We start from the raw sequence: 15617 nt of genomic DNA on the forward strand, positions 1-15617 counted from the left end.
GTGCTCTCAGTTTGTTTCAATCTTTTTTATTGGTGTTTTCAAAGTAATCCACAATACAATAAAATTGCATTACAATAAGCTTTCCATCAGTCGAGTCATTGAAACAACTAACTGTATAAACATAACAGTTGTCAGAAAATAAAGCAATAGTACTTTAGACAGCGTCCACGATTGGTGTCAATAATCTCCAATTAGTAATTGGTACATTCACAAAAAGCCTTATACAATTGTGTCCACATCTCTATTTATGGAGCAACCACCTCCTCCAATTACTGTGTTCAAACTACCTGCTCATTAACTAATGGTAATGGCAATGATACTTTAAAATTCCTTTGCTGGAGAAGAAACCAGGTGTATTAGTGATCCTATGTGCATCTGTGTAACTACCACTTGTTAAGGTGACATCGCCCCTCCTGTACAGCTAGTACAGACCCCCACTCTCAATTCTTGACACAATAACCAGAAGCGATCCACAACTCCCATTGTTTCAAAAACTTTTGAAAGGATCCATTACCTAAGGCTATGATTCTTTCATAAGCAAATGTAGTGTTGATAGTTGATACCAAATCTGTCAACCTAGGCAATTCCTGGGACTTCCATTTTTGCAGTATCATTAGTTTCGCTAAAACACATATTACTGCTACCAATTTCCTGTTCACCCCTGGGAGATCTGACACCCCAACTAAAAGCAGGGCAAGTTGTGGTGTCCACGTTAGCTGTCCTTGGAGCAGCTTATTCAGCAGTTCTTCACATTCTTTCCAGTATTTTGAAATCAAAGGGCACTCCCAAAGAATGTGAAGAAGTGTGCCCTTTCTTCCGCATCCCCTCCAACACTCATCCGACACTCCCACATACATATGCCGTAATCTTTCAGGGGTGTAGTACCAGTGTAGTATAGTTTTTAGAGCCGATTCTACATGGCTAGAACAGTGCAAGTGTGAGTGGATCAATTTGATCGTTCTCTGCCAATCAATATCCGCTATAGTGATGTTCAGCGAGCTCTCCCATTTACGCATAGGGTGAGACTTCCTAAACTGTGTTGGCTGGAGTAATGATTCATACAACATTTTGAGTCCTTTGGATTTCCCCGAAAGGTATAGCATCCCAACCTGCTTACATCTCACATTCGACGGGGTCAATGATTGTATCAAGTGCCGGATTTGTAAATACTTAAAGAAATCCGACTTGGGTATCAGCATTTGGTCCTGCAAGGCTTGGAAAGACTTCATCGTCCCACTTTCGAATAGCCATTCGATATTGCTCCCGGACTCTATATTCCATTCTGACATATCGGCATGTGGAAGCAATGCTCTTATAAGAGAGAATGGAATTGAGGAGATCTTTGTCTTGTATCCCTCTTCGTTGGCGCTATTGAACTGTCTCCAAGCCGTCACTGAGGCTAGAATGACTGGGTTTAGGTTTTTAGGAACCTGGATATCCCAGAAAGGTAGATGCACTAAATCTGACAGGGTAAAGGGTGCTGCTTGTGCTTGTTCTACTTGAACCCAGGGAATTTCGATTTTCCCTCTGTGCCAGCTCCTAAGCATGGACACCAACGTGGCAATATAATAACGTTCCATATCTGGGACCGCCAGACCTCCCATTGCTCGGGGTCTCTGAATTATGCTACTCGCTATCCTCGGCTTCCTATTGTTCCAGATATATTTGGAGAGTACTTGTTGCACTTTTCTAAAGAACTTTTTGGGCAGCAAAATTGGGATCGTGCGGTATAGATACAAGAAGCGGGGAAGTATGAACATTTTAAATGCTGCAATCCTCCCTAACCATGAGGTTTCATGCTTATGGAACTCTACCAGATCCTTGCCTACCTTTGCCAATAGTGATTCATAGTTAAGATCATATAATTTCGACATTGATGCAGACATGCTAGTACCCAGATATTGGATACTATCTGTGCACCAATCAAAATCCCACTGTTCCTTGAAGGATTGAGTCAGAGAGTCCCGGACGTGTATCGGCATAGCTTGTGTTTTAGAGGAATTGAGGTGGTAATACGAAAGATTGCCATATACTTCTATTTGGTTCATAACCGCTGCTAGTGATTTCTCTGGGCTTGATAGTGACAGCAATACATCATCAGCGTAAAGCGAAATTACATGCTCTTGCCCTCCAATTTTTACCCCTGAGATTAATGGGTCTAGTCTAATTGCCTGAGCCAGTGGTTCCATAGCTATAATGAAAATTAGAGGGGATAATGGACAGCCCTGTCTAGTACCATTTGTCAGCTCGAACATTTTTGACAGGGCTCCATTGACATATACACTAGCTGTGGGGTCACTATAGAGGGCCATAATTGCTGACATGATAGGGCCACTAAACCCCATAACCGATAGCACCGAGAAGGCAAAAGACCATCTAATTCGGTCAAATGCCTTCTCGGCATCCAATGCCAGCACCAACAGAGGGGTTTTCTGTTGTTTGACTTGATGGAGTATACCCAGCATCCTCCTGGTGTTAAAGTAGGACTGGCGAGTCGGAACAAAACCCGTCTGGTCCTTATGAACTATAGATGGGAGTATGTTAGCTATCCTAAGGGCCAGGAGCTTGGCATAAATTTTAACGTCTTGGTTTAATAAAGATATAGGTCTGAAATTTTGCGGTCTATCCGCAGTTTTACCTGGCTTAGGTAAAGTAATGATAATTGCTTGTAAATTTTCCCTAGGGAAGTTCCCCGAGGATAGGGCGTGTTGACAAAAATCTTTCAAGAAGGGGCTCAGTATATGCCCAAACTTTTTGTAATAATGGCTTGCAAAGCCATCTGGGCCAGGAGCCTTATCTTGGGGCAAGGACGTAACAACTTTCACAATCTCCTCCTCCGTTATTGGGGCATTCAGGACATGGAGTTGAGTATCAGTTAAGGTGGGTAGATTTAGGGAATCAAGATATCTGCTCACCATATCTTCCAAATTTGGAGAGACAGGTATGGAGTTTTTCAGGTTGTACAGATCATGGTAGTACGATTGAAAGCCTTCTGCTATGTCCTGTGGAGAGTATAATTTGGCTTGTGTTTTGGGATGTAGAAGGTAATGTATCCTGCTTTTTGTTCTCCTTGCCTTCAGGCTAGCTGCCAGAAGTTTCCCCGCCTTATTCCCCTGAGAATAGTATCGTGCCTTAGTTTTCCTAAGACCCTTCTCATAGGAGTCTAACATATGGTTTCGTAAATCTTGTCTGACTTGTTTTAGTGCCTCTGCATTGGGGGGTGACTGGTCATTTTTGTTCCTATCCTCCAATATTTTCAATTTTGCGAGCAATTGTGACATTTTCTCCTCTAATTTCCGTTTTCTCACTGCTCCTTGTTGTATGAATGACCCTCTAATACACGCCTTGTGAGCGTTCCACAACACCACCGGGTCAGTGGTATCCAGCTTGTTAAGAAGGAAGAATTCTTTCAAGTCTGATTCAATGCGCTGACCATGCTGTGGGCAAGACAATAGAATAGGATTGCTCCTCCAAAGATATTTTGGGAAGTAGTTGTCCTCCTCTGATAACTTCAGTGTGATGGCAGCATGATCAGACCATTTAATCTGTCCTATCTCCGCCTCCCTAACTTTAGATAGTGTCATCCTATCCACCAAAAAACATATCTATACGAGAATACACATTATGTACCCCTGAATGGAACGTAAACTCTTTATCTGTCGGATGCTTAATACGCCAAACATCAAACAACTCCGCCTTCCAAATAGCACCGCTCAAAGTTTGAACCGATCTGTGAGAAGAGGATGTCGAATCCATTTCAGGGTCTATAGTCAGATTGAAGTCTCCAAATATCAGTAATTGTTCCTTTCTTTTCTTGTTGACTATGTTCAACACCTTTCTCACAAATCTAGTCTGGCCCTTGTTAGGTGCATATATCGATACCAGAGTGAAGGGGGAGTTGTTCAAGGTACATATCAGCATTACATATCGTCCTGCTGGGTCACTTATCTGTTCTAGCAACGTGAATGCCACGGTGTTTTTGATAGCTATCAGCACTCCCCTCGCTTTAGAGTTAGCATGTGCTTGGAAGATATGGGGAAATTGGACATTCTGTAATCTGTGGGCGTCTTTCTCTATCAAGTGGGTTTCTTGCAATCCTAATACATCACAATTAAGGGATCTGACTTCCCTCCACAGATGCGATCTGCGCATTGGGCTATTCAGACCATTAACATTAATACTTGCAAAGGATATTACCATAATAAAGCAGCTTAAAACGTAAGGTATGAAAGTCGCACAGTAAAATGTAAAGAAGGTGCAAGACGCCTCCCAGCCAGCGCGCCTGCAACCATAGCACGAAGAAGGTGGAGCATATTAAAGGCATAGGTTTACCATCAATCATGGACGTATCTTCCCTTAGCATTGCTGAAAAAAAAGAATAATAATAACATATAACCAGTAACATAACCTATAGGTGCATCCGTGAGAACCAACAGGCTCCCCTTGAACCTAAATAACTCGGGGTATCAAAGTCCCGTCTGAAGCCTCGGTATTAGCCTGTACGGCGAATCACCACTCCGGTCAGTAGCACTGAAGGTTAAAACACCCTCCGGTGAATCTCTTTCAACTGACAGTGTCCCAATCTTTCCGGATTCTTTCGGGATTTCTCTGGCGTTGTTCTGCCTGTAGATCAATAGGAACGTCCCAGCTCTGCAGAACTTTCTTCCCTTCCTCCACCGTCTTGATAACAAATAGTTCTCCCATATGCAAGATTAGAAGGCGCACTGGGAACCCCCATCTGTACTGGATCTTGGCTTTTTGTAAGGCAGACGTAATGGGTATCAGGGCCCTTCTTTGCCTAAGCGTGGTGGCCGATAGATCAGCATATAGAGAGATTTTGTGATACGGTGCAGGTAGACCACCATTTTTCCTGGCGGAAGACATCAGCTGCTCCTTCACTGTGTAAAAATGGACTCTGGCTAGAACATCCCTTGGCACAGATTCATCCATATGTCTGGGACGCGGGACTCTGTGCGCCCGATCAATCTCTAAGTCCCCATCCTTACAGTGAGGCAGAACGCATTTGATCAGCTCTTTAACATATAGAGGAATATCTTTAGCCACCACGCTCTCTGGGATGCCCCTCAGCTTAATGTTATTGCGCCTGCTACGATCCTCCAGATCCGCCATTTTGTTTCTTAAAGCTTCCACCTCAGCCTCCAAGGCATAATGAGCTTCTATAAGGTCGTTGTGGGAGCCTGCAAACTCCCCAAATTTGCGTTCCAGATGATCCGTCCTGGCCCCGAGCTCCTCCACCTCTTTCCTCATAGGAGCCACTATCAAACGCATGTCATGCAGCAAGGAACGTCTCTGTATCAGAAGCATATCCCTCATGGCAGTATCTGTCAGGGCTACGTTAGCGACTGGCAGCGCTAAGAATTCTGCCTCTCCCGCAGCCTGCAAGTCCCCACCACATCCCAAAGTACCTGCGTTGTCAGTTCCTGTATCAGGAGAGCCTTTCAGAGGGGTGGTGTGGGGGGAATCCGCTGCCTCCGTTGTCGCGTCTTCTCTATGCGATCGGCTTACTGCTGCTGTGCCACAGGCCCCTTCTTGCCCGGTGTGTGGATCCCGGATTCCGGGTGCAGGTCTCTGGGACTGCGATGTAGGCAGGTCCTCCACAGATTCTGGGTGGTTAACCGATTGAGCGTCTTCCTCTCTGTCGCTGTCCGCGGCGCTCTCTTCTCCGGCGCCATCTTGGAACCTTCCCGCCTCCCGGGTGAAGTAAAACTTCGTCAGTTGCGGGTGTTTCTGCACTTTCTTCCGTCTCCCGGTCATGCTCAGGGACTGATCGGTACCTTGCCTGTTCGGTTTTGGTGTGTTCACCATGGGTATCGTCGCTATTCTAGTCGCTTAATGCAATGCTAGCTCCGGAGCTACAGCACACTACATCCGTGCGCCTCGGCAGCCAGACCACGCCCCCCCGTGCTCTCAGTTTGAATGGAGCATGTTTCTGTGAATCTATTCAACTCTATGGGACTACCGGAGATATCCAAGTATAAGCTCAGACCAGAAAAAGTTGTGCACTCCTGCACTGGAGGGAAACTGATACCAGAACTAATTCCATGGTTTTCCATGGGATCGTCTCTAGCATTCAGTGTAGCAGGATCTCATGGCATATACAGTCATGTGAAAAAATTAGGACACCCTTTGAAAGCATGTGGTTTTTTGTAACATTTTTAATAAAAGGTTATTTCATCTCCGTTTCAACAATACAGAGAGATTAAAGTAATCCAACTAAACAAAGAAAACTGAAGAAAAGTCTTTTCAAGATCTTCTGTAAATGTCATTCTACAAAAATGCCTATTCTAACTGAGGAAAAAGATAGGACACCCTTGCCCCTAATAGCGAGTGTTACCTCCTTTGGCTGAAATAACTGCAGTGAGACGGTTCTTGTAGCCATCTACCAGTCTTCGACATCGGTCTGAGGAAATTGTACCCCACTCCTCAATGCAGAACTTTTTCAGCTGTGAGATGTTTGAGGGGTTTCTTGCACGTACAGCCCTTTTCAAGTCACCCCACAGCATCTCAATGGGATTCAAATCTGGACTTTGACTTGGCCATTCCAGGACTCTCCATTTCTTCTTTTTCAGCCAATCTTTGGTTGATTTACTAGTATGTTTTGGGTCATTGTCATGTTGCATGGTCCAGTTCCGCTTCAGCTTTAATTTTCTAACTGATGGTCTCACATGTTCTTCAAGCACCTTCTGATACACAGTAGAATTCATCGTGGATTCTATGATGGTGAGCTGACCAGGTCCTGCTGCAGCAAAGCAGCCCCAAACCATGACACTTCCACCTCCATGCTTCACAGTTGGTATGAGGTTCTTTTCTTGGAATGCTGTGTTTGGTTTACGCCAAACATGTCCTCTGCTGTTGTGTCCAAATAATTCAATTTTGGACTCATCTGTCCAAAGAACATTATTCCAGAAGTCCTGGTCTTTGTCAACTTTATCTCTGGCAAATGTCAGTCTGGCCTCGATGTTTCTCTTGGAAAGCAAAGGTTTCCTCCTTGCACACCTCCCATGCAAGTTAAACTTGTACAGTCTCTTTCTGATTGTAGAGGCATGTACTTCTACATCAACAGTAGCCAGAGCCTGCTGTAGTTCTCGAGATGACACTTTAGGGTTTTTGGAGACCGCTTTTAGCATCTTGCGGTCTGCTCTTGGGGTGAACTTGCTGGGGCGACCAGTCCTGGGCATGTTGGCAGTTGTTTTGAAAGCCCTCCACTTGTAGACTATCTTCCGGACAGTGGAATGGCTGATTTCAAAATCTTTTGAGATCTTTTTAAATCCCTTCCCAGACTCATAGGCTGCTACAATCTTTTTTCTGAAGTCCTCTGACAGCTCTTTTGCTCTCACCATGGTGCTCACTCTCACTTCAACAGTCAGGAGCACACCAAACTAAATGTCTGAGGTTTAAATAGGGCAAGCCTCATTCAACATGCAGAGTAACGATCTACTAATTATGTGCACCTGGTGTGATATACCTGTGTGAGATCTGAGCCAATTTAAGAGGGAATACATGTGAGGGTGTCCTATCTTTTTCCTCAGTTAGAATAGGCATTTTTGTAGAATGACATTTACAGAAGATCTTGAAAAGACTTTTCTTCAGTTTTCTTTGTTTAGTTGGATTACTTTAATCTCTCTGTATTGTTGAAACGGAGATGAAATAACCTTTTATTAAAAATGTTACAAAAAACCACATGCTTTCAAAGGGTGTCCTAATTTTTTCACATGACTGTAGCATTTTTATCCTCATTGCTTTCAGGTTATGGGCATCTGACCAGTACACAAACTGCACACAAGTGTCACAGCATGAAGAAACTGACCCTACACAACTGATGTATGTGAACAACAAAACAGTAAGTTTGGAAAGAGGACATTTTTCCAAAGTGACAACAGGCAGCCATCTTGGTTGTCCCTTTTGAATTAGTTAATGGTAAAACATTAAATTTGTTATTGATTGAACATGCCGACAAAATGGAGTGATCCTTGACATAAGTCATTTGTAGAAGGGATGAATGACCGCAGCCCTCAGCATCCTCAAAATATAGAGGTTTTATTCACCAACTGTGCAACGTTTCAACTCCAAAGAGTCTTTCTCAAGCCTTGAATGGCTTGAGAAAGACTCTTTGGAGTCGAAAAGTCGCATAGTTGGTGAATAAAACCTCTATACTTCTGAGGACGCTGAGTGCTGCGGTCATTCATCCCTTCTACAAATTGCCTGGAGCCCAACAGGCTAGGGCTCGACACCGCAGGCACCACCACCATTGGAATCTACCATATTGGACTGAGTGAGCAGTGCTGTCTTACCTTTGGATTCATTCCTTGACATAAGTAGTTATTATCACCTAATCTTCCATATTGTGGTTGGTTTTGGAGAGGACCACCTAAAGTTAGACAGATTAGGGATGCCCTCATTCTCAGTATCTGTTGGGTCCCAGAGGTTGGACCCCTACTGATGATAAAGTGATAACATATCTTAGGGATGAGAATAGCCATAGGACGTAGGTGCAGGTTCTACTCCTGGAACCATCATCTTTTGAGAGAACATGGTCCTGTGCCTAGAAATGATATCACTGAGAATAAGGCCATACATAGTAGTACAAGGTTAAAATCACTAGTTCAGCCCAGAATACATCCAAGTCACAATGGTATATAAAGGAAACTGCACAGATACTAAATATAAATGTAACTTGCCAGAGGGGCACCAAAAATTAAACAAGGTTTCCTAACACTTAAAGGGGTTGTCTCATGAAAAATATTCTACAGTTTTCAAACCAGGACATGGATCTAAATAATTTTTTAATTGCATGTAATTAAAAAAAATTGCATAGCTGCTAAGTTATTCAATAAAATATATCTGTATAGCGCCACCTGCTGTTCGTTCTGTTCTTATAATGATTTGGGTCACCGCACCTGCTGTGGATAAGCGGCGGCACCTTAACAGTGGCAGATTATTACTAACAAACATTAGTATGAAAGCTTGTTAGCAATAATCTGCCTGAACATTGGGCAGTGTAAACAAGCCTTTAGATATCGATGACCTAACCTCAGAATAGGCCATCAATATCAGATCGTAGGGGGTCTGACATTCTGAACCCCCACCAATCAGCTCTTTTGAGAAGTGAATAGAGCCGGAAGACGCTGTGTCCCGGGGCCTCTGCTTCTGGATTTATCCTCGGTATAGTTTCTGGTGCTGACAGCTGCCACAAATAGCTGATTGGTACCCCTGCTGATCCTGAGGATACGTCATGAACACCTAAGTCTCAAAAATCCCTTTCAAAGGTTTCCTATTCCTGGCAGTCACTATATGGGTGGTGTATACACTGCTCACCTTTGGGACCCAACCTCTCAGCAAAATGGGGATCCTACGATGGCCCAGCAATCCTATCCAGATAAAAAGTACTGGAGACACATGAGTTTTGTCTAAGGAAGTCACTTGTCTGCCTCCATACCTCCCATAGATTTCATTAGTCAGGACCACGAGCATGCGCAGCCATGAAACTGTAATAGGAGGTCAAGTGATGCCCGGTTTCCAGAGGTGAGATGGGGTTTCCTACCAAGCTTGGCCATTGCAGGTCAAATAACTGTAGCAAGTCTTTTGGAAACAAGGTACGTCGCCACTGGCCTCATACAATAGCTAGTGTATTGCATTTCTATTTCTGTACAGAATGGAAGTAGGTTGATACTGATAACTGGCAATTACTTTGCTAATTTTCCGGAATTGATTGAACTGCCACTTGTGTGCAAAGGAGACAATTATATCGCTATTAGAATTGTTCCAGCTTTTTACATTAGTGAATTGAAATAGGAAACCTTAATTACACCCATGGAGCGTGACTACTGTACCTAACATGACATTACTTATTCTTAACCATCTGTAATATCAGACATCGTCGACATCAAGCCTGCAAACATGGAAGACCTGACTGAAGTTATCACAGCAGCCGAATTTCATCCCTATCACTGCAACCTTTTTGTGTACAGCAGCAGCAAAGGATCTCTGAGGCTGTGCGACATGAGGGCGTCTGCACTGTGCGACAAGCATTGCAAACGTAAGTCACTGCTAAAATCTGAGCCTTCTGAAAGACCATGGCCGACCTGTTGAATGGTGTGTATCCATTCTTTTACAACCGTTTTGGGTCATCGACTGTACTGTATATAGATAACTATGGAGGATACTGGGATTCTGGATGGTGAGCCAGATCTGGCAACTGGGTTGAGCTTACTTACATTGCCAGCTTATGGCTACGTGTGAGACCCACTATAGGCCCTGTTCACACCTTCGTCAGGGTCTCAATTTGGATCCTTCATTGCTAATTCTACCAGATTTGGTGAGAACTATTTTTAATCCAGTGAACCCCATTATAACACTGTGAGGTCTGTAAGGCATCGGTAGTATCTGTCATACAATGGCTCTTGCACCAGGACGTACAGGTCCTTCTAAAAAAATTAGCATATTGTGATAAAGTTCATTATTTTCTGTAATGTACTGATAAACATTAGACTTTCATATATTTTAGATTCATTACACACCAACTGAAGTAGTTCAAGCCTTTTATTGTTTTAATATTGATGATTTTGGCATACAGCTCATGAAAACCCAAATTTCCTATCTCCAAAAATTAGCATATTTCATCCGACCAATAAAAGAAAAGTGTTTTTAATACAAAAAAAGTCAACCTTCAAATAATTATGTTCAGTTATGCACTCAATACTTGGTCGAGAATCCTTTTGCAGAAATGACTGCTTCAATGCGGCGTGGCATGGAGGCAATCAGCCTGTGGCACTGCTGAGGTGTTATGGAGGCCCAGGATGCTTCGATAGCGGCCTTAAGCTCATCCAGAGTGTTGGGTCTTGCGTCTCTCAACTTTCTCTTCCCAATATCCCACAGATTCTCTATGGGGTTCAGGTCAGGAGAGTTGGCAGGCCAATTGAGCACAGTAATACCATGGTCAGTAAACCATTTACCAGTGGTTTTGGCACTGTGAGCAGGTGCCAGGTCGTGCTGAAAAATGAAATCTTCATCTCCATAAAGCTTTTCAGCAGATGGAAGCATGAAGTGCTCCAAAATCTCCTGATAGCTAGCTGCATTGACCCTGCCCTTGATAAAACACAGTGGACCAACACCAGCAGCTGACATGGCACCCCAGACCATCACTGACTGTGGGTACTTGACACTGGACTTCAGGCATTTTGGCATTTCCCTCTCACCAGTCTTCCTCCAGACTCTGGCACCTTGATTTCCGAATGACATGCAACAGTCCAGTGCTGCTTCTCTGTAGCCCAGGTCAGGCGCTTCTGCCGCTGTTTCTGGTTCAAAAGTGGCTTGACCTGGGGAATGCGGCACCTGTAGCCCATTTCCTGCACACGCCTGTACACGGTGGCTCTGGATGTTTCTACTCCAGACTCAGTCCACTGCTTCCGCAGGTCCCCCAAGGTCTGGAATCGGTCCTTCTCCACAATCTTCCTGAGGGTCCGGTCACCTCTTCTCGTTGTGCAGCGTTTTCTGCCACACTTTTTCCTTCCCACAGACTTCCCACTGAGGTGCCTTGATACAGCACTCTGGGAACAGCCTATTCGTTCCGAAATTTCTTTCTGTGTCTTACCCTCTTGCTTGAGGGTGTCAATGATGGCCTTCTGGACAGCAGTCAGGTCGGCAGTCTTACCCATGATTGCGGTTTTGAGTAATGAACCAGGCTGGGAGTTTTTAAAAGCCTCAGGAATCTTTTGCAGGTGTTTAGAGTTAATTAGTTGATTCAGATGATTAGGTTAATAGCTCGTTTAGAGAACCTTTTCATGATATGCTAATTTTTTGAGATAGGAATTTGGGGTTTTCATGAGCTGTATGCCAAAATCATCAATACTAAAACAATAAAAGGCTTGAACTACTTCAGTTGGTGTGTAATGAATCTAAAATATATGAAAGTCTAATGTTTATCAGTACATTACAGAAAATAATGAACTTTATCACAATATGCTAATTTTTTTAGAAGGACCTGTAGGTATATTTGTAGACCTTGAGTCAGAAAAGTTGGGGGTAGTTTTTTATACTCATGAAGGACAGTATACAAATATTATTATGATTATTATTTATATTATGGACCCAATTTATTTTCAAAGCCCAGAAGCCAATATTCCTATAGATTCCTTAAAGGGGTTGTCCAGGCTTTTACTATTGATTATCTATCCTCAGGATGGGTCATCAATATCAGATCAGCGGGGGTCCGACACCTGGCACCCCCACCGATCAGCTGTATGAGGAGACGGTGCATGGAGTGCAAATTTGCCATCTCCCTTCTCTCTTCCTGTCCGTGGCATATACCATAGACAGCAGCAGTGAACAGGAAGGGAGATGGCATGACTGCGCGCACCGTCTCCTCATACAGCTGATCAATCTGATATTGATGACCTATCCTGAGGATAGGTCGTCAATAGTAAAAACCTGGACCACCCCTTCAATCTCTGTAAATCAGTCAATTTTGCAATTATGCATTATTTTACCCTTATTATAGAAGCAACAGTAAAAACTAATGTCGGTCTGGGAAGATTCTCATTCATCCAGGTCATGGTATATCAATAGTAATAAGTCAGAGCAACTGGACTTGTAGAATAAATTTCTGGCAATAAATACTAATGACTAATATATGCAGTCCAGTGCTGGGAAGAGAGCCAAGACTTGTACATTGCAACATCTATTGTGTGCCACTTACAATGCTGTTCTACCTCTTCCAAGGCAGCTACATCAGCATATGGCCCAGCACAGAAGAGCCAACATCTGTGGTCAGGACTGCGTATTTACATCTTACGCTTGATGACAGTAAGGTTCGCACCGTAGACACAGAGGAGAACTGGTTCAAAAGAGGTGTGAGAGAAGCTATTTATTTTAAATTAGGGAACCAATCTACTGTCTGCCACTTACAGGGCTTTTCTACCACCTCTCACAAGTCATTTTAATCACACCTAATAGCTTTATGCAAATGCAATCAACATCTTATCTCCATGAGATCCTTGACTTTGTGTTGATTATGATAAACAGATTATGCTGACTAAAGCAAAAGCCAACAGTATATAATGCTGGAGATTCCTTGTACAAGTCATTCTAATTAAGAAAGCCAGCTGGATGGCTAATAAAATATCTGTCACGGACGTACCAAGACATATGGAGGTCCCAGCGACAGTGAGTGGCAGGAGATTTTTGAGACTGGCAACACTTGGTTTGATTTGACATGTTTACCTTGTGGAATTAGTAGGAGTCTGTGTTGTTTCTGGTGCTGGCCACACCCTTAACCTCCAGGTGTTGATATTGTGGTCATTTAACTTTCCCTATTTTTAGTTGTTTTTCCCACAATGCTGTGCGGTTTATAGCTTCAGTTGGACCTGTGGATAGCTGGTGTTTGGATCTTGGCTGAGTTCCTGGTGCTGCCATAGCTTCTTGGAAGTTACGTGTTGCCTTTCCCTTTGTATTTTGGCTTTTCTGTGTGTTGCATTTCTTTGTTGTTTTGTATTAGGCCTTAGTGAGACTCCCGTTCATCCTTCCTTTTGGAGGAACAGGACGTCTCATTCCTGTCATTAGTACCAGGGTCCTTTAGGGTTATATAGGACTTTGGGTATGAACTCACCCACCTCTAAGGTTTGTTCATACTGGTAGTCAGTCAGGGTTTTCATTAGGGTTTTCACTAGGAGGTGTCATCTTCCTTCCCTAGTTTTCAGGCCTTATTTCCTTTTCCCTTTCCCTATGTTCAGAAAATATGTTACTTTTTAACACAGTCTCCTTCACAGATTACAGCTGATCGCTGGTGGTCCAGCAGTAAGATTTCTTGTAAAAAGCTTTTCATGGGGGAAACTTTTTAACAGAAAGGCTTGGGCAAAGCAGATAACCCCATTAAAGTATCATCTTAAAGTTCTAATCCAGAAACAAAAATAACTTGTGTGGATGAAGTAACAGTGTAAGACTTGTTGCAGCTGTTGATTTGAATCTTATCAACCCACTTCAGTAGCAAAATATCATCTAAAAATCCCTGATACTAATTAATGCTGACCTTTACCAGTAACGGTAGTGTGCCAATAATTGTTTCATTACTATCAAGCGCATTCAATTAGTTTATGATTCAGCCAATTCCAGGCTCAGATCCAGAAAACATATAATGAACCTCCGCAGTTGTGAACTACTCAGACTTGATGAAGAAGATAAGGAAAAAACTGCTTGTTTGTTATATTGTAGCACTGCCAGCAATCACTGGGACTCTATTTGGTACCTCTTGTAGCGCTCACTAACGGCAATGTATACTTCTGGATTGTGTATGTGGCGGGTCCTTAGCGTCCCAGCTGTTTTATGGAGAGGGGTTGATGCCTCAAAATTTTATTGGACTGTTGATGAAGACTTTTCTAACTATTTCTTGGGTAGAGTTGGGGCCAGTCTCGTCATACATTAACTGGCATTACTGAAGGAGGCGCCACTAATGGCTAAGGCAAGTTTATTTCACCCCCACCCCCCTAGCGGACCTGTCAGGCAAGCATGTTTACCTCCTTGGATGCACCGTTGTCTTTTCTGGACTTCCAGCTGTGCAGGTAAACATCTGGAATGGATGGGGTCACATATGCTGTTGCAGCCAATGACTGGCTGCATCAGTGACATTTCCCCAAAAGGCATGTGATATGGGGGACACGTCACCACTGTGGACAGTCATTAGCTGCAGCGGTGCACCTGACAATGTCCGAGAAAGATGTTTACCTGCGGAGTTCCATAAAAGACCCAAGGAGCCAGAAGTGAGCTTCATGGAGCAGGCAAGTATACTTTTTCTGACAGGTCCCTCTGGGTGTTGAGGGGTTTGTTAAAAATTTATATGAGACTGGACAACCCCTTTAAGTATTGCTGTCTGGGCACTCCATGATCCACTAAGGGGTAGGGAGGTAATAGAAAGTATGGCACAGGGCACCATCAACCAGTGGGCAGGCCTAGCTATAGTCATGATTTTATGTAGCATTTCTGCATTTTCAGACTTAAAACTGAACTTTAATTTCCCCTGTCTTCCATATTTACTACAAAACTTGTCACACACCCACAAGAAGGAGAACTGAGCCTCTAGGAGGCTCATGTGCATAAAATAAAAGTTACATTTTCTAAAAAAAATAGGGCCACATAGAAAGAAGAGACTATGCAGTGGATGGGTTTGGGGTGCCCCCAACGCTACGCTGGGTCCCCCAGACACGGTTGAGGTGTTACCACGTGTTGCTGCTGTCCGGAAGCAATGGTAAGGCGTGGTGCACCCCAATGGGAAATAAGTCCAGAGAGTCAGGGTCTGCAGTAAACCAGGGTGCTACTTTACTGGAGGAATTCAGGTACAAAACAATACAGACGAGGCATTGGGCTGACTTCTCCAGTCTCCTTCCTGGCAGAAAAAGGGTTTGATGCTGAGGAAAGGCCTGAGCTAGCTGTCCCTCTTTCTCTTCAGAAGGCTGATACCCTGGTCCAAGGCTGGTGATCCAGGGTCTGTGGCAGCGTATCCCCGTCTCAGAGTCTTCTTCTGGTCACTCAGTAGTCTGGCAGATTCTCCTCTTCCAAGCACTGTTCCCTAACTGCAAAACACAGGGGCTTTGACTGCTCTCCTTATA

General features: G+C 43.7%; 1 protein-coding gene across 2 annotated transcripts in view; it reads left to right on the plus strand.

Annotated features, from left to right (window-relative positions):
- PPP2R2C (protein phosphatase 2 regulatory subunit Bgamma) overlaps positions 1 to 15617 on the plus strand; it is a 194554-nt gene that overhangs the window by 145055 nt on the left and 33882 nt on the right. For both annotated transcript variants that reach the window (XM_044296222.1, XM_044296229.1), the window contains one exon: positions 9893 to 10057. In XM_044296222.1, the coding sequence (XP_044152157.1) occupies positions 9893 to 10057 (165 nt within the window). The remainder of the gene's footprint in view (positions 1 to 9892; positions 10058 to 15617) is intronic.

The sequence above is a fragment of the Bufo gargarizans genome, chromosome 1 (genome assembly GCF_014858855.1).
Source record: "Bufo gargarizans isolate SCDJY-AF-19 chromosome 1, ASM1485885v1, whole genome shotgun sequence".
Classification (NCBI taxonomy): domain Eukaryota; kingdom Metazoa; phylum Chordata; class Amphibia; order Anura; family Bufonidae; genus Bufo; species Bufo gargarizans.